Below are 20885 nucleotides of genomic sequence, written 5' to 3'. Positions count from 1 at the left end.
TTGATTCAATGTTGTATATTGATATTAGGCTTTTAGTAATGTATCTGCAAGGGGAACCTCACAAAAAAAAATGTTGTACTTCTTTCCCTTTAGTATAATGGGAGTCAGGAAATACAAAATCAGACAAATCAACATTTTCCTGCCAATCCACCTTTATTCAACCACACAGCACATCAACTCTCATCCATCCTAAGTACAGAAGAAAATACACCTACAGAAGATTCAAATAGCTACTCTGAGCCTACAGATGGAATAACAAGGATCTCTGGTTCTCTTTTAGAAAGAAACCACACAAAGACCCATCAAGCTAGCTTATATAACTTTCTCCCATTTTGGGGTGATGCACTAAGTAACTCTTCAACTCCTCTGACTTCAGCTAGCTTTGCTTATGTTGAGAAAACAGTAGCCAATTCTCAGGCAGATCCTCCAAAGAACACTGCCTCACCTTCCACATGGGATGCTTCTGCCATTGGTACAACAGTTTCCAGCTTTGTACCTGACTCACAAATGACACAGAGAAGGATGGCTTTTTCTAGGAAAAACAGCATCTCAGCACCTGTATCCATGGCCAACTATCAGTACAAGTCTGATTTCACTGCTATTCCTCACTTTCAGACAAATTCAAAAACAACTCAGAGACTTGAACCCTTCTTCCCATCCACCAGCAAATCTAAACCATTCTTTGCTTCTTATCCTGTTACATATTTCCAAAATGCTAAAGAGGAGTTAACTGCCTTAGCAGATGAAGGTACTATTACTAAATCAAATGCAAACAGCCTCTTTGGAACTGGTACCACGTCTCATGAGGATGAAGCAGGACCAGAAAGTATATTCTTTTTTGATACCATAGCCCTTATGGCAGAAGGCAATACAGCAAAAATTGATGCCATAGCCATTCCAGAAGAAGAGTATATAACTCTTTTTGATGTACCTGGTCCAGAAGACAACATCATTATCATTGATACAGCTTACCAGGAAAGATATGGCAAAACTATGGGCAATGAGCCCAACCTTCCAAAGAAAGACAAGTATTTTGTAGTTGATACCACTAACCTAAAGAATGATGGTGCATCTACAGTTAATGCCCAAACACCTAGCATTTTCTCTGCAAAAACTAGCAATGACTTTGAATCTACACCTATTCTGAATACTAATGACAGGGATGATTCCAAATCTATCATGTTTGCCACTGATAATGATGAAGCTATTTTCAGTGTCAATTCCATTAATACTACAAATTATTTTCATAATGCTAGAATGCATAATGATAAAAATAGTGTGGTTAACAATTCCACTGGAAGCAAAACAATGATAGATGGAACTAAGAGTAAAATGCATGTGGGGGACTTAATTATTTCTAAAACAAATGGCATCACCTCTACAAAGCATTATGTTAATCCAAATCACCTGGAGTCAATTACTAACACTAAAATAACATGGCCTTCAAAGGAAGATACAATAACCAAAGGCAGACACACTGTTCAGATGGAAGACATCATAATATCCAACAATAGCAATATTGCTGAAGCAACTGGATCTAAAATAGGTAATTCAATAATTAACTATCCTTCTAATACCCATGCCAATGTACATCTTCAAACTGGCTGGGACAATTTTAAGTCTGTAAGCACTGGTGAAATTGAGAATGTTACTCCTATGGTTGAAAAAATTGCAAATATGGACCAAGATGATGAAGATGTAGAAGTCCTCTTCATTCGGCCAGACACTTCCATAGTAGAAGATAGCAGAAAATTTTACTCTCTTAACCCTGTTTCAGATTATACCCAAGTAACAGGAAATAAAATCACCCGTCCTTCGGACAACCCTGTGTTCAATCTCCTATTCAAATATAAAATGAAGCCCTTTACCATGGATAGCAAAAGCATCACTAACAACAGGGTTGACCATGGAAACCCTGCCATAATTACTTCAAATGATGCTGAAACCAAAATGAACTTTGAAGGAACTAAAACTAGTGTGTTTAAAACAGACAATTTCCAGAATAATATCACCTCTACGATTTCCATCACTCGCCCTACAAATGCTGGGTCTGTTTATTTCAGTGAAGACAATGTACCTGGTGTGACGTCAGTTTCAAAGATCAGTATTCCTTCTTCAGATCAATATACTTACTCCAGGGATAAAGCCATTAGTCTCTCTACTAATGAAAATACAGTTGATGGTGTTGTCGGTCCTAACCCTGAAACAGACTTTCCTATGAACCAAATATACATTCTTCCATCATCAGCTGAATTGTCTAAAATAATGTCCAATGCCCTAAATGAGGAAGCTCAAATTTATATGCTGAATAAAGATGGTTATTTGACTGATTCTTGGAGAAAAATATCAGATCCTGGAGCCGAAAATCCTCATCTCACTAATGATGCCGTTATACACAATAAAGCACTAGCAGATCCTCTGAACATTCCACAGAAGGCTGCTTTTCTTACAGCTGATTTTGTCTCTCCCAGCAACGCCTATAATGCTATTGCCAATGGAGGTGAGAGGAACACAAATATAAATGACATGTCTGAAGTAATGAGTAATACGGCAACCACAGCAGAAGGAAGACCCAATTCAGCCACTACATCCCTGCCTGCAAAGATAGTTCGTATTCTTATTCCAAACAAAAAAAATTTTAGTTTGATAGCCAAAGCAGTGGCTAATGAAGAAGAATCAATCCCCTATACAGAAGTAGAGTCTGTAGTGGAGGAAGATGGTATTGTCCAGATGAAAGAAAACATTCAATCTGCACATAATTCCAGGTACTTTGATTCAGGAGATAATGTCCTTGAAAGGAATGGGGTTGTTGACTCTGTAAATTCTCTTTCTCAATTTAGCACTATACCTACTACTAAAGTAATAAATGAAAGAGACCTTGTAATTCCTGGGAAAGAAAATCTTAATGTTGTATATGATGTCACTAATCCTATAAATGACAAAGTATACTTCAAGCCAATGGCCACCCAAACAACAGTTAATAGTCTGGGTGAAAGTGTAGGTGTGACCCAGAATGTAGAAACAGTAGATGGCACTGCATTCCCTCCACCTAGAAATTCTGTTCCACAAACTGTTATGATTGATTACTCTTCTCTTCCTAACATGTACTACAATGTCATCACTAATAACCCACTTATCACTAAAGAAAATCCAAGTGTTGCCTGGAACACTATCAAAAACAAACTGCCATTCTCCACAATGGACAATGTTGACCTCATTGGTCACAGAGGTGACTATCAAACCCCTAGCAATACTAACAGGCTGGCCAATATAAGGAAAATAGGTGTGACTGAAATAAAAAATATTCCTCTTGGCATTATGAATGGAGGAGATAATATTTTTGATGAGGATGAAAATACTGAAGTGGTAGCAGACTTGGCTTCAATAACTGCTGCCTCACCAATAAAGACAGACATTTTCACTATGAATGAAGTTAACGCTCTTTACAATAAACCTAATAAATTAGGGCATGGCCTTAGCATGTCCAGAGAAGATCCTAGTGTGTCTAGAGATGACAGTACTGTATCAATTACTGATTCCAATGCCTTTAGGAAATCTGAGTCACCTTTCAAGCATCCTCAAGCAATAAACCCAGTTAAAAAGACCTCCTTGGCAGATATTATAATACCCAAAACTTATTTTCGTAATAAGTCTACCCCAACAGCTTGGAAAGTAGCTGTCACCACTGCCTCTCAAGGAGATGTTGAAACCATGTTTTATATCCCAAGATATGAATCAGAAGACTCTTTCCAGGAAGATATAACCTTGAACTCTGAAGCAGATATCCAGAAAGAGGAAAGCACTATGGCAGAGGAAGAAGATATACTTGAAGAAAATGTTAGGGATTATATTTATGTTATACCTATTGCAAGTGATAATATTCCTAAAGACAACAATGTGGTAGCTAAACATTATTCTACTAATTCTAATGCATATGACTCTACCAGATTCAGAGGAATAACCAAAGCCACAGCTGACCAACCTGAATTTGAAGATATTGCATCATCCTATGCAGCTGAAGCCTCAAAACCTCTACTTGGAAAATTTATTCCTAAGGTTCAAAGAAAAATGATCATAAAAAATAGTAATAGCGGTTCTGATCATGCTGAATTCTTTGGTGGTGATATTTTTAATCCAATAATGAAAGAAAATATTCCAAAAGGAGATATCTTTACCCCTGAAAGAGAGTCTACCCTTATGACATCAGATTTTAGTATTCCAATGAAAGATAATATAGATCCTGATAAAGTTACCAAGGATGTAATCAAAACAAACTTAATGGTTTCCCTTAATCTGGTTAATTCTACCAAAATGCCACCAAATGCCACCATCATTTCACCTAATACCCCTGCCTTTAAGTTTAAGGAAAGCAATGAAAACAAGGATACTACTATGCCTAGCATAAATGGTCTCATGCCCATAAAATTTAAATCCCTTTTAATTCCCAAGAAAAAAATATCTAGAACTGAATTTCCTCTCAGTGAAAATGACAATTTTGTATCTGATACAGCAGTAACAACATTGGAGGCATCAGAGCCACTGAGTGAACACTATACCATCACTGACCAAAACTGGGAAATTATTAATGAGCTAAGTGCCAATCAGCCCTTCTCCAATGTCCCCTTCTTTCCTCTGGCAGATCCTACTACTTTTTCAGAGAAACCCATCCGTGTAGCCACTGATAGACATACCACTGGAAATGGAGGCATCAATGAAAATACTGATACCATGGCCTTATCGCCTAATATAGTCCTCCAAACTATAATTCACAAAAAAAGAGGGATAAATAAAACTTCTGATTATGATGTACATCAAGCAGCTGGCAGCCCATCTGAAAAGGAAACTGCTACCTCAGGAACTGAGGCTAGTGTAAACCTCGGTAAAGAAAAGGCAACTCTAGAAGAGGAATCCTTTGTCTCTGAAGCCAGTACTCCAGTGAATTTAAGAGAGCTAAATGCAATGAAAGTTAATCCTTCCATTTTTAAGCCTGAAGCTGCTTTCACTGAACAGAAAGCACCTGGAAACTCAAAAGAAACATTTTACCCTGATTCCACAATGAGCAAAACAAAGCTGAAAGAGGTCAGGGATAAGGATTCATTTTCTTTTGATAATGATAACTTAAAGCAGTCCGTCATAAACTCCTACAACAAATTATATCATATACCCCTGAAATCAACACTTTATCCTACTGATCTTATTAAAAACAGCAATTCTGAACCTGATCTAGCACTGGTTTTAGGAGAGCACAACATGAAAATGACTGGTGACTCCATTATACCTAATGATATAATTGTTCTATCTGACAATGAAATCATTTCACCTGACAATATTATTTTTATTGAAGACATAAGGAACATTGTAAGTGGGAAATCATATGCAGATTCTATAGCAAAAGATCATATAACTAAATACGAAGTAATTCCTTTCTTAAATGACTTTTCAGCAGATTCAGATACAATTTTTCTGGCAGGGGAAAACAATCCAAATAACATGGATTTAACAGCCTTTGGTCTTGATGACAGTACTATTGACTATGTATCAAAGGAAAATGTCTTTTATGCTGGAGAAGAAGGAACAAGCCCAACAGGAAAAAAAACTACCTCTGATCAAGGCAAAATCTATGAAGGATTTAGATCTCCTATTCCCTCCTCGACTGCACATGCTATTGAAAATATATTGAAAGAAAATCCTGGGCGACTCAAATCTAGACAAAAATACCAAGTGCTAATCTCAAGAGAAAGAAACCCTGATTCTGACAATAATGTTTCTTTTCTTCAAGATGATATTGCCAAATTCTATAGGAAGTCACCCAACATCATGACTACTCACCCTTTAACAAATGAAAAAGGGAATTTTTCTCCAACACGTTCAGATGACTTAACTCTGGAAATGGGAAGCCCAAGTAAAAGAGACATCATCATTCCCTCTGAGAGCAAATGGACTAAGCTTATCCATGCTCCAGACCCAGAATCAAGGGTGACCCTGGGAAAAAGCAGGACATTGCCAGGTGACACCCCTGATCTCACCAGGAACTCAACTCCAATAAAAAACAGAGAACAGTTTTACGGGAAGGGCATCTCAGTTGCCACTTATAATGTTCTGAGGGAGGCCGAAGACACCATGTCACCCAAGTCAGAACATAATAAAGACAAAACTCTCAAGTCAGAGAGTTACAATTCACAGAATATCATTGTTCCTTCAATCGCATATGTCAGTCTTGATAGTGAATTCCCCCTTGTTTATGACAATTCTGAGACTAATAACTTTAAGGATTCAGCCTCTTTACCAATGAAGTCAACCTACAGTATGGCCGATATCATTGCTCTTTCCCCTGAGAACAGTTATGAAGGGAGTGATTCTATGCCACCTCACGAAAATGATAGGTCCAGAGAATTACCACTTGTACCACCAACTGGAAGTATCATCCTCATTCCTAAAGGCTTAACCAAGAATTCTGTCTTAATGAGAGAAAACCCCTTGACTGACTCAACAAGATCAATATCAGTACTATCAGAGGCAGGAACTAAGTTCCTTGATCTCATTAATGAAACTGATATTTCAGAAAATCTAGGTATTAAAATGCAAAAGGACATTCATTCCCACTCTTTGAACTCAATCATTAATTCCAAAAACTCAGCAACTTTTATCAGAAATTCCACAATCGATAATAATGATGATTCATCCTCTGTGGAGAGAGAAACTGTTGACATTTCTAAAATAAAGGCAGCAGCTCATCCTCAAGGTACAATGGCAAAAATTCTCCCACCCAAACAAACGAACTCTTTCCTCTCTGGGACAAGGGAAATGGCTAAACCATCTGTTGCAGAAGACACAATCGCTAATTTCAATATAAGTCACATTACGAATGCAGGGATTCTCCTTCCAGCACTGGAGACAGCACTTCTCTCAACCTCTGAGCCCAGGATTCTCTCCAAGAGGAATAACAGTGAGCAAGAAAACCATATTTCTGAAGCAGACAATTTTGTTTTAAGAGATTTACATACTTTGAAACACAATTCTTCCTTTGGTAAATTTAATATTTCTGCTGGATTTCAAACTCCTCTTGTTTTGAAAAGAATCCTTTTAGCAGATTCTACCATGTCTCCAGAAAAGACTTTAAAGCCTAAAGATAACAACTTTGCTTCTCCAAATGAAGGCACAGGCACAGAAGGGTTGTTTTATAATGCTCCATCTGAATCATATGGCCGAACATGGAATCCAATTCCTTCTACTTCAGATGTCACACTCATTAGTTCATCTAAATATTCTGAACTTGATCCACTTGTCAAAATGAAGAAAGATACTAACACAAAGACTAATAATCTTTTTGAGGAAAGAAATAATCCAACTCATGAAGTCATTTCACCTGGTACCAAAAGCATGTTAAATACTATTTTTAATAACAGATTTGTAGGGAAAGACATAACAACTGACTATGAGGTAGTACCTATTATGAAAAATATTTTAGACATTACCAGAGAAGGTAAAAATATTCCAAATAATGAGAATTTAATAAGTACTGTGTTTGATGACAGAGCTCTTGAGTATGTCACAAATGAATATGTCTTTAAACCACAGGAAGAAAACTATAACCCTGTTATTAAAAAAACTGCTCTTTCTCATGATCCCAAAATAGTTGAGTCATATCCATCTTACTCAAGTGCTGATGCCTCTGAAAATCTATCTCAAGAAGCCCCAACTGGGGTCAAAACTAAGAAAAAACCGCAAAATCTGATATATAGAGAGGAACCCACCAGTTCTGGCCTTGGTGCTATGATTCCCAAAAGTTCTACTAAAAATTTCAGTTCTAAGGCTCTCAGATCTATGACTTACCCCCTAACTCACAAAACTGAGAATGTTCACAAGTTTATAGATAAAACAACTCTGGAAAGCAACTTAATAGGAGAAGATGATACCATCATCATTCTCCCTAAAGACAAAAGGATGGAGGATACCCTTGTCCCAAATCCAGAAATAATGGTAACAAAACTAGAGAGGGGGATGTTCTCAGATGAAACCATTAATCCTATTGTGATCAACTCTCCAATAAAAAATAAGAATCGATTCTATAGGAAATTCATTTCATCTCCTATGTATAACACTAATATCCAAGATAAAGCAGAAAATACCTTACCATTCAGAATAAGCAATGTTAAAAAAACTAATATGGTAGAGATGTCACACTCTCAGGACAGCATTATTCCTTTGACTGAGTTCAGTATCGCCCCTGATGATGAACTTTCCTTCATCAATGAAGATACTAAAGTTGTAAGCAATGGGGCTTCAGTCTCTTTTTCACCTATTAATTCAATACACACTATGGAAGATACCATCATTCTCTCCCCTGAGGGTAATTATGAAGGAAGTGATTCTATGCTGCCTAGAGAAGACAATACTAGGTATAAAGGATCTCTAGATCTACAGACCCATGAAAAGCCAATGCCCATCCCTAATGCATCACGGTCTGTAATTTATTCTCTAACTGATCCAAATTGGACTTTTTCACCTGAGTTTTATGAAGCCGTTCTGGAAAGTGAACCTTTAATTGGTGATAACACCGTCATCATTCTCCCTAAAGGCAAAAGAATGGACTCCCCACTTGTTCCAGACCCAGAACTTGTGTCAACAATAACAGAAAGCAGGATGTTCACAGCTGATCCCATTGATTCTGCTGTGACCACCATTCCTATAGAATATATAGACCAACTCAATATGAAAGGCATCTCGTCTGCTTTTTATAACAATGTTGCCCCACACGTGTCAAAAACCACCATGTCAAACAGATTTGGTGCAAATAAACATGAAACAAACTTGGCAGATACATCCTATTCACAGGATGTTGTTCCTTTGGCTATGTTTAGTGTCATTCCTGATGGTGATCTTCCCTCCATCACCAAAGATACCAACGAAGCAAACAACAGAGCTTCAATATTTTCCTCATCTATGAATAAGACAATCAGCACTGTGGAAGATTCCAGTGTTCTCCCCAATGAAGGCAGTTATATAAGAGCTAAGTCTATATTACCAGGAGAAGACAATGTTGAATCAAAAGGACTCCCATCTCCGTTAACATCTGTCATATTCATTCCTAATTCCTTAACTGAAAATACTGAAACCTCTGACCTAGTGAGAGATAACACCTTTTCTGACTCTTCAATAGCCATGTCAGAAGTATTAGAAAGAGTAACTGAATATGCCAATGCCAATAATGGAGATAATATTCCAGAGGGGAAAACCACAACTCAAACTGACATTCGTTCCTATCCCTTGGCCAGGAATGTTTCTCCAATGGAATCTACTTTTTTAGATACTTCCACAGATGGTGAAGTTGATTCTTTTTTCTCTCTCAATGACCCTGACAATTATAAAACCAAGACTGACAAAACATATTCTAAATCTCAAAAAGCAATGACAAAAGCCTATTATCCTATAGAAGGGTTTCAAAATAGTGTCCACAAGATAAGGAAAACAGTTAATCTTTCCGATCAAGAAGATCCAGCTGCTAAATTTAAATTAAGACACATTAAAAATACAAAAGTTCTCATTCCAGCTATGGAAAAAACATTTCTTCCAGCAAGTAAGTCCAATAATCTCTTTAATGGTGACAATATGGATGAGGAATTTCATGTTTCTGAAGTAGGAAATTTATTTTTAGAAAAAACAAGTACACTGAATGATAAAATCGCTAGCACTGGAGGGTCCTTTGCAAAACCTCCAATTGGATCATATGCCCTACGACAAAGGTCAGCAATTCCTCCTTCTGATTTCACAACATCTGTGGGTACTCCCAAATATTCTGAATTTGTTCCTATTTTTACTAGAGGTAAAGATTCCCCTAAAAAGATTAATTATAACTTTCCATCTAAGGAAGCAGTTATTTCATCTGACCAAGTTATCATTTTGCCTATTTCCACTAGCTCCAAAAGAGACACAGCAATCACTTTTAAAGGGAATATATTTGAGAACAGAGATTTTACAGAAAGAGAGACAGATACTGAGGATGAAATAATTGATTTTACAAAAGACATCTCAAAAAAGGTGGATGACATTTCTGTGGGAAATATCAGTCCAGCATATGGAGACCATATAATTATAACACCCGAGGACAGCAGTTCTGAATATGTCTCAGATAATTATGCTTTTGAATTAGAGGACAAAGCAAAAAATTCCTTTATAAAAATGAGTACACCCAGCTATGCCACCAATTCAAGAGGGTCTCATACACCGTATACTACAATTACTGCTTCAGACAGTCTACCTAAAACAACACCCTCAGAGTTCAAAACTAAAGGAAACTACCAAGCTATAATGCCTAGGCAAGAAAACAAAAACATTGACATTACTTTCACAAAGTCCAATGCCAATGTCAATAACAAAGTTCATAAATCCACAACTCACTCCCAAACTGATACAAGTAAAGATTTTCCTTCTAGATTTTCTGAGAAAACATCTGTGGAGAAAGGTACAACAAATGGTGATGATGACACCCTTATTCTCTCTGAAAACTCTGACTTAGGAAATAGAATAACCAAGTATTCCATTTTTCAAGGCCTAAAACCCAGAGTTAACAGTAAGACATTCACAACTGATACTCCTAATCACACTGTCAAAAATAGCTATAACTCGCTCAAGAAAGACATGTTGCCTACCATTTATAAGATATTTACACCCAGAGAATCAGACCCTACCACCTCCAGTATACCTGATCTTGCTGAAGATGAAACAAGCTTAATTTTGGCATCTGATTCAAGATTTAGTACTTTTCCTTTAGCTCGACTTTCTAGTGATGACATTTCCAACATAGAAGAAAACACTGAAGGTGCAATCAACACAGCTCTTACCTCTTTTTCTCCTTTGAGAAAGGTGTCAACTATTATGCCAGCTACTCCTGTTATCTCCATTAAGGACAAAATTAACATTGGCCATTCCAGTCTTCCATCATCAGAGAGTGCCAGGTCTCTAAGATTTATACCTATACCAGCAGCACCAGAGTCTGTGTTTTCAGATTCAGTTAACTTCAATGGTGGTGTTGTCTCCACAAGGCAAAATTCTGGAAGTCAAAGGATCCCAAAGATTCTCTACGTGATCTATACTGTTTCTCAAGATGATTTCATGGGCTCTTCAGATAACATCACAGACATTGAACCTAACACATCCATTACTACTGACATCAGGGACAAATATTTTTATACTGATGCCTCTGGTGATCAAACTGCAGAACCCAACAAAACAATGACCAACTTTTATACTTTTTTTCCTAATGAACATGTTGAACCAAATTTCAATTACACAAAAGAAATGACTAAAGCCTCTAGGATGAAAGATGCAACTACTAAATTTGAAGCAAATCACCTCACAGATGTAAATATATTGAGAAATGATATAGTTATCAAGATGGAAACAAACTCTCTACAAGACACTGACCTAAATCCATATCTTGTAAGTACAAATCTCACTTCTGGTGATAAATCAGTCAATAAGGATTATAACGGTGTCTCTAAAGCAATATATTCAAGCTCTTCCATACCCAAGGATTCTCACTTAGTTACATCTGTTCCTCAAGAAAACAACGCCTTGGCTGGGGATTCGAATTTGTTCACAGAAGTAATTATTATTCCTACTAATGAGACATCGTCATCTTATCCAGAGATCATTTCCCCGATGGGAGAAAATTATGATTTGGAATTTAATATGGCCGATGTCAGAACATCAAATTCAGAATTTCAAGCTTTGGAAAATATGAACATTATTCGTGTACCTATTGTGATAGAAAAAATTTTACCTAAGTTACAAGAAAGTTCTACTGTACAACAAACAAACAAGAAGGTTGAAGAAAACACTTTATTTAGGGCTCATATTCCTCAGTTACAGAAAAAGAAAGTAACCCCAAAGGATATTCCTGAGGAATCTACAAATGACAGAGCAGATATAAAGGTCATTACTGACCCTCCTGTGAATACCGTCTTCCTGGGAAAAAAAGAAATAGTTACCCCACAGGACAGCACATTCTTTTATTATAATTTCCTTAGTCATATACCCAAAATTCAAATCACTGGAGGGAATGAAGACAAAAATATAAATGTTGACATGAACAATTCTCAAAATGTGATTGCTCCTGTTACTTCCTTCACTGTTTCTGAAGATGGGAATTATTTCATGATTGAAGATATTGATTGAGCAGGAAACTTCCAGTGACTACCATGACTAACCTCCTCAATTAAAGTTAATAACTGTATTTCTCCAATAAATTTATAAAATCTGAAGATATATAAGTTCTTTCTAAAACATGAATTCTAGTCCATAGGTGTTATCTCTTTATCTAACAGTTGATTCTTTTAAAATTACACATGACCTTTCTTCTGATGAATCTCAAGATACTCTCCATACAGAGAAAGTTTCAATGGTGGACATCACTCTTCCCCCAGCATTTCAAGTTCTGTTTCTAAAGATGCTTTTCCAAGTCAAGTATCCCTGAAAATGTGCCTTTCTGGGGACTTATTTAAAAATCACCCATTTTTGCTAACAGATTCCACTTTTTCACATAAGAGAGAAAAAATTTTTTTTGCCATGAATCTGAAGTTAGTACTTAAATGAAGGCATAATCACTCAGCCAAACACCTCAAAATTTACAGCAAGTAAGGTATCTGCTGGCCAAGCAAGCTTTTGCTACAGCTGCCAAAATGAAGAAGAAATATACAATAAAAGATATGTCAATAGATACTATTTTAATACTTGCCAGAGAAAAGATAAAATGTGCCAATTAGTGTGATAGATACTCAAATAATGGAATAAGCTACGCTTCAACAAAATAAGACTCACCCATGGAATCTTATTCTTAGCCATTAATTCAGATAATACCTTTGAGAGCAATGATCTATTGGTCAAAAAAAAGAGTATACTATATTCCCTGAAGCAGATGATTCCAATTTCAACCTAAGAGTGACTTAAATTCCTGGAGACCAACCAGTATTTTCATATGTCCTTCTTTTTTTATTGCTCTTCTTTTTAGTTATACATGATAGTAGAATGTATTTTGCCATATCATACATACATGAAGTATAACTTCCGATTCATGTGATTGTACATGATGTGGAGTTACACTGGTCATGTATTCATATCATATATACTTCTTTCACTTTAATAAATGACCTATATCTGATCTGAAATGTCCTTTTGGAAGTCAATGGTTCAGAAAACACAGATAATGGTAATAACATTCCCCAAGAGGAGAAATAATGTGCTGCAATCAATGTGATTCCAACTCACAGTGAGACAAGTAAAAGCAGAATTGGTGTGACTATAAAAGTAATCCCTGTTTTATCTGGCATAGCTAACTAGAATGTAAAGCCTCAGAAAAGTGGATATTTTGTTCAAGATTCCAAGTTTATTCAGTATAACAAATATAAGGTCTTACAAGATAACCTCCAGCAGTTAGGCAACTTACATTTTCACCTTTTTTCCTTTCTGTGCACAAAAAGAGTTTTTCCAAAAAGTGGGCCACCAGATCTGTGTACAACATGTCTTAATCCTGAAATTAAGCTTCACAAATATTAGATGATGGGAAAAAAAATTAAAACAAGTTAAAAAATCATCCCACTAAGTTATCCAATTCAGAGAATGACTTAACCCTGGAACTTCCTCTACTGTCCCTGGAACTGACAGTATTTCCATTTAGAAACAAAGAACTCATGCTGATTACTAATTTGAGACTTCCTTCCTTGTCCCTGATGCTGACAGCATTTCCTATATCAATAAAAATATTGGAACTTTCAACTGTGATATCCCTTGAAGCAAAAACATTTCTGGAGAAGCTACTCATGTCTTTAAAATGAAAAATGTCCATCTTAAAACCTATTCTGACAGTTTTAGAATGGTAATATATCAATGCCAGGCCAACCAACCCAGAGATGAAAATATAGGCTTTGAGGATGAGTCCACATGTAATAAAGATACACATTTGTCATTGAGACAGAAATTACTATTCTGGCTGATGTTGTTGACCTTTCTCATATTTAGTTCTGTCTGAGTCTGAAAATTCAATTTCTTTTAACAGCACTGGGAAAAGTCTCATTTTAAAGCATTGATACTAGACTTCACTCTCCTTTCATCTAAGTAGCTAAACTTTAAAGTTGATAATACAATGATGTCTGACATGATTAACATCATTATAAAAAACACTCCCTATGAAATTTGAGAATGTAATTCTTAAAGCAAAGAGTTATTTCAAACCTGAATTCTTGATGCTGGGTGAATTTTGATACATAATACCAATTCTGCCAAAAATGATGTTCAAATAACACTTCCTGCAGGAAAACATCCCTAAAAATATTAAACCTACAAAACTTGACACTCACTGATACTCACATTAATTTAAGAAGACAGAAAAGATCCAATTGGGCCCATAACTTAGTTTTCATTATTCCTATTGAAAAAGGAACTGAAGTCTCTGCTGGCTAATTAACTTCTACAGCTACTCTGTCAAAATTGCTTTTTTTTTTTTGGACATTTAAGTACCAAGAATCTCAAGGGAAGATGACTTTACTTCAGAAAGACACTCTTACTTAACTCTTACTTACTTGGAAGATAGGTGAATTTAAGATAATGCTAATAATTTGTGACTTCAAGAGATTCCCCTACTGACTCTAAACCCACAAAGCACTTGGCTACATCTTTTCAAGAGACACTAACTCCTTATTAGAAGCCATATTCCTTATAAACAGAATGGTATATCCTCAGTTCCCTGAAATTGAAATATTTGGTTCAAATTTTGATTCCATAATCAGAGAAGGCAACATTGTCTTTTCATTTAACATCAATACTCTTAAAAGTAGATGTCCAATCACAGCAAAGAAACACCTTCAAGGCGAGGCAGTGCCATTGTCCCTGTGGTTGATGCAACAATCACCATGATGACCAACGCTTCAATCACTCCAATGAGCACTACTGTCCTGCCCAGGGATGCCACTAAGCCCAGAAGAAACACCTGTGAGAGTACACAGTGCCACTTCACCCCATGGCTGAGGATGGTTTGCCTAAAATTTATTCTCATCCTCCAACAGAAAGCAGTAAAACACCAACTGAAGCAACCATTTTCTTTGGGGCCGACAACACTATTCCTAGATCAGAAACAACAATTACTTCAGAAGGAGACCACATTACTTCAGTAAATGACTACACGCTAGAAAGTGATTTTTCAACAACTACAGTCAACAAACTTACACCAACTAAGGAAGGATTCATATCAGAAGATGATGTTGAGACCCAAACTAAGTCAACGACTCATCTGGAGAAAGAAGTTACTACTCTGACAGGCACTACACACTCCATAGCTAAGGATTCTATTACTGAAAATTTCATTCCAGTAAAAATTGGGACTATTTCATCCCCAGTCGCTACAGTTTCTTTAATAGATTTTTCCACCAGCAAGGCAAAAGAAGATATTATCTTGGCTACCATTGACACAGAGGGTGAAGATACCTCCACAACTGCCCAAGCCTCCGGCACACTAGAGGACAACACCACCAGTGTTGCTGACACCCCTAAAATTGAAGTTAGTAATTCTAATTCCTCAATCAAATCCAAGATTCCCTCTGATGGGGATGTCCCAGTCACTGATTCCTTTATTCCTGAAGACGAAATCTCTCCATCTACTGAAAAAAACTTCACCACCATTCCAGACATAAATGACCTTGCAGAAGAGAACATAACTGAAATTGACCTCATTGTTTCAGAGGATGACCCCAATGCTATTACTAAAGTCACTGACTCTGATGAGGAAAAGTTTATTACTGTGTTTGAACTGACTACCTCTGCTGAAAAAGACAAAGACAATCCAGAAGATGTTCTAACTGATGAAGAGTCTACTGATGAAGTCAATGTTTGGATAGAGAGAGACATTGCAAATGAAGCAGAGACCCATTCTGTTTTGCTTACTGCTGTTGAATCCAGATATGACTTCATTGTGCCTGCATCAGCTGCTATGAACTTTTTGGAAGAATCGGCTACTAACAAAACAGAAGATACAGATGAAAATAATACAGAGGAATCTGTCAAGGTCACTGAGTCATTTTCTGGAACTACCACTGAACTAGATACCCCAGACAACAAAGAAGACACCTCTTCAGATGAAACGGGTATCTTTAAACTACTAAAAGAAGATCCAGATGAGTTCCTGATTTAAAAATAGTAAAAGGAGTGCCATGTAGAATTGTGCAATAATCTAGACAGCTAGTCTTAACACCTCAGAAGTTTTTTCAACAAGCAAAAATCTTAAATGAAAGAATGTGGGCATTTCAGGCAAGTATTAGACTTAGAAAATGCAAATGCTTATGAACAGAGTCACATAGTACAGTATATTTAGGGAAATTTAAAGAAATGGCAGTAAACTAGTATTACAAACTTTGAAGTTTGAATTATCTAACAGTTACTTATCTCAATATAAAATGTTCTATACTAACCCTTAAGATATGACGAGAGCAAGGAAGGAATTCACTTCCTGCTAAAATTAATGATCCATACCATTTTAATTAATCATCAATGTTATATTTTAGGGATAAATAAGAATATGAAGAGAATCAAATTAATAACTCAAAAATTACTGTAGCATTAAAAAATCTTCTTAAAAAATCTTCTGAAATGCATATTCTAAACAATTTTGTTCCTCAGTAACAACCAATGATTCTCTTCTATTAAAAATCTATTTTCAACCTTCACTGATATAACAAAGTTATTCAGTAATTGATTAATACCTACATGTAAGATAAAAAATAAGATAGGGTTCTTGGTTTATATTAGATGCAAACTAAAGCAAAATGATATTTTGCAAACATGTTCATTTATCAAAATACCATTTATTAATATGTGAATCAATTTAATTTTCTTCCTGTTAAAATTTGTGTCCTGAATTTTTGTCAATTTTTTTCAGGTCTTAAACACTGAATATCACCCTCTTCTTATGCTCTTGATTAGTAATTCAAGGACATATATCTTCATTGTTTTTTGACACAGACTTTCTAAATGGGTCTGTTTTTACTTTGCTGATTTTTCTTCAATAAACCTTTCTGATGGCAACTGATTTATTGTGTCCAAGTGTGTTTGATATTCTTGTATGGAACTCAAATTAGGAGAGGTATAGGTAAAATGAAAAATCATTGTTCATTTAGATAATATCTTAGCTCTAGGCACCAAAAATAGAATTATTCTATAGAGATTCATAACTTTATTGTATTAAGAGAGAAAAATAAAACAAGATCAAAATACTGAGTGAATAGTAAACATTATATATAGAAGCAGCAGCATAGGGATTTGCACCACTAGATAGATTATAGACTAAATAATTATGGTAATTTGTTAAAACCCAGAAATACATCATAACACAGAAGTTTAGTACATGATGTAGTAAACTTCAAAATCATGGGATAATATGGTTAGTCTTGCTCAAACAATCTAATATTTGGAGAAAATTAAACTGAAATACCTTTTAATCCCATATTCTAAAACAAATTCTTCAAAGATTATATGGTTTAATGTAAAAAATAAAAGTATACAAAAACATAGAAGGAAGTATATCTGTATATCTATCCAAGTAGGACTGAGAAAACCAAGTAAATATAAAATAAAAGGCAAAAAAAAATTCAATAGCTCTAACACCAAATTAAAAAAAAAAACTAATGTAAAACCAAAAAGCAAATAACTGGGGAAATGTTTTAATTATATATGACATTAAGAAGATTTCTACCCTTATTCTATAAATAGTTACTACAGGGAAAGCATTTTAAATGATCAGTAGATATAAACAGATAATTCATGGAAAACAAATTGTCATTAAACATGAAAAATATTCTATGGTCATATTCAAAAAGTAAAACTGAAGATATTGTATACTATTTTGGTCATTCAGCAATTGATGATGATCATTTTAAATACTCATTATTGACTAATTTTTCAACCTTCTTCCAAATTTCTCCAACCTTTCTATAAAGCTAGAAGACAATATGTGTAACAAATATTTAAAATATTCAATTTTGGCTTAGCTATTTTACATATTTTGCTTCTTAAGAATTTTCCTAAAAATCAGTAATAGTGAAACAATCAACAGCAATTGAGCTCTTTTTACAGGTCAGGCACCACTGCATTTATGTTTAGAATAACATTTGATATACATGATTACACTAGCACAGAAACATTATTAAATTCATTTGATAAAGAAACTAAGTCAGAAAAAATCTTTTACATTCCTCAAGTTTCACAATTAGTATATAGCAAAGAAGGCTTCAAACCCAGAGGGTCTTCCTCCTGAACCCAAGCACTCTTAAGCACTATGCTCTATTGACTTTCAGATTAAAACAATGATGTTGGCAAAAAAAAATCAAGAATGTGCTTTTATATAGGAAAAACTCTGAAAACAATTTATAATCCCAGTAACGTGGAATTGATTACATGTCGGTCTATTCACATGAAGCCTTTAGTATGCATCTTCTAAACTGGTTCTATAGAATATTCAAATGGAGGAAATATTCACATAACTCAACAAAGTTCATATAGTGGTATGTATGTAATACATATACAGAGTTATAGAGAATGTTGCCTAAAATGACTATATATAAATATATGTATAGTCATTTGTATATCATATATAATATAGATAATATAATATATAATACTATCATAATGATATATATCTTAATGTTGATTATATGAAGGAAGGACTACAGATGATTTTGTTTCATTCTCTGTGTTTTTATGCATTTTCTATCCAGAATATAAAACTTACACATGGGAGGATAACTGTCAATACTGTCAACCAGAAAACTCTGAAGCCAGCCCACATATTTCATTCTCTTCCTTCCTACACACAATAAAATATTAGCTAATATTTTTAGTGTTTTTGTGCTTCAGACACTAAATATTTTATTAATTTTTCATTAATAAAACATTTATTGTGACCTACTGTCTTCAAAGCATTTGAAAGTCTCAAATCCCTGCCTTTGTGGAAATTAATCTACTGAAAAAAAAACAAATATTAATGAAATATCCGTACAGGAAGAAATGCCAAACTACAGATTGTGATAAGTATTACAGAGGAAAATAAGAACTTATAGTTGCACATCTCAAGCAAATTTAAGGCCAAGGAATTGTTTATAAGGAGATAAAATTTAGGCTAAAAGACTGAAAAAAGTAAATAATTGAAGAAACAACATGCTCAAACCCCCAAAGCTAGAAATTCCTCAGGTTTTTCAAGGAAATGCACAGCTGTGTAATCAGCTAGAAAATGAATCAAGATGAAGCTGGAGAGGTAGGCAAGAGACAAATCACATGGTGCTTGTTAAATGTTTTGCATCTTATCCATTTGAAATTATTAAAGGCTTTAATAATTTTATCCTCAAAATGATTTCAATACTGAGTGTGCTAGCAAGTTGAAAAGCACTGTTATTTTATAAAGTGCAATCATATTTCCTTTCAGGGACTTATTTAGGAAAATAGGTTGGTAGTCCCCTGAGTGGTACAGATAATGTCCTGAAGCATAAAATGAACAGTTAAAACAATTAGAGAGGCGAATAGACAGTGAACATTATATTTTTTCAAAGTGGTGACTAATAATCAATTTTAAATTATGCAACTACAAAGAAGAGATGTTTCTTATCCTGGAATTTGATTAAATATGGTTAAGATGTCAGGTGCTGAATATACAATTTTTGAGAAGATAAAGGAATAGGGCAGCCAGGAGAAACAACTAAAATGTGAACATAAAGAATGAATATGAAACAGAGAATTTATTCTCAATCATACCGACCAGTGACGACCCTAGAAAAGAGATATGGGCATATAGTGGGTGGGCGTTTTAGGCAGTCATACTTTAAAGATGATCAAAGTGAAACAAAGAGATCATTTGTCCAAGATAAACAAGCTACCAATCAGCAAAGCTCTGTTCCCCAGATCGGCATGACACCAAAGGGCAAGTTCAAAGTCACATGCTTTGTATGAAATATGGAATGATGAATTATTCCATCCCTTATCACAACCCAGTTTCTCTATTCCCTCTGCTATCCTTTGTATAATCTTCCCTCTGTCTTATTGCTGGTCATCTCACCCCTGGTCTTGTATCTCACAGATTAATTATGCCCTTCAGCATTCATCTCTCCTTCAATGCCTTTTACTCACACCTCACTATCTTCATGATAACATCCACATCCTTAGGCACACAAGCCCCTACATGTTCTCAATTTGCCTTTAACCCACTTGTACTTCTGTCCTCTCTTTATTCACTACATTCTATAGGTAGCACCAGTAGCAAGTTCTCTGAGAGCTAAGATCCAAACCCATTGAGCTAAAGTACCTAGCACAAAGCATGGACACAATAAGTGGTTGTAAATGAAGAAATGAGAGGAATTATGGTTTTCTTCAATGCTGACATTAAAGCAGTAGATGAAGTTGACATCTACAGCTTTTGACTTACTTCCAACTCCCACCTGCTATAAAATTATACTAGAGATTTCCCTTGTAATAAAACCTTTCACAAGTATGCACAAGTGTGATTTAAGTGAGATAGACCTCACTCCCAATTCCAGCAATGAGTTACTCACTGTGGCCCTATGCCCTGCCAGTCATTCAAGAATATACTCACATAAACAAGTCAGAGAAAGGAAAATATGAAGAGGTGTTTGGGTGCAAAGGTGGGATGTCTGAGAAACAACCAAGCGACATCCCCAACCCATTTTATTTATATTTTATTTTGAGACAGGGTCTTGCTAAGTTGCTTGGGGCCTTGCTAAATTGCTGAGGCTGGCTTTGAACCTGTGATCCTCCTGCCTCAGCCTCCCTAGCCACTGGGATTATAGATGTGCACCACTGTACCCGGCCAAGAAAGCAGTTTTCTTAAGAATGAG

At 35.5% G+C, this 20885-nt stretch overlaps 1 protein-coding gene across 1 annotated transcript; it reads left to right on the top strand.

Annotated features, from left to right (window-relative positions):
* The first annotated feature begins 15013 nt into the window (after positions 1-15013).
* Positions 15014-16180, top strand: Cabs1 (calcium binding protein, spermatid associated 1). Its single transcript, XM_047565807.1, has one exon. The coding sequence runs from the start codon at positions 15014-15016 to the stop codon at positions 16178-16180; it is 1167 nt and encodes a 388-aa protein (XP_047421763.1).
* Positions 16181-20885: the final 4705 nt, after the last annotated feature.

The sequence above is a fragment of the Sciurus carolinensis genome, chromosome 10, assembly GCF_902686445.1.
Source record: "Sciurus carolinensis chromosome 10, mSciCar1.2, whole genome shotgun sequence".
Taxonomy (NCBI): domain Eukaryota; kingdom Metazoa; phylum Chordata; class Mammalia; order Rodentia; family Sciuridae; genus Sciurus; species Sciurus carolinensis.
This window is presented reverse-complemented; position numbering and strand designations above follow the sequence as displayed.

What these genes read in the sequence shown, in the direction of transcription:
- Cabs1 (XM_047565807.1), top strand. Translation starts at nt 15,014, where the DNA reads ATGGCTGAGGATGGTTTGCCTAAAATTTATTCTCATCCTCCAACAGAA.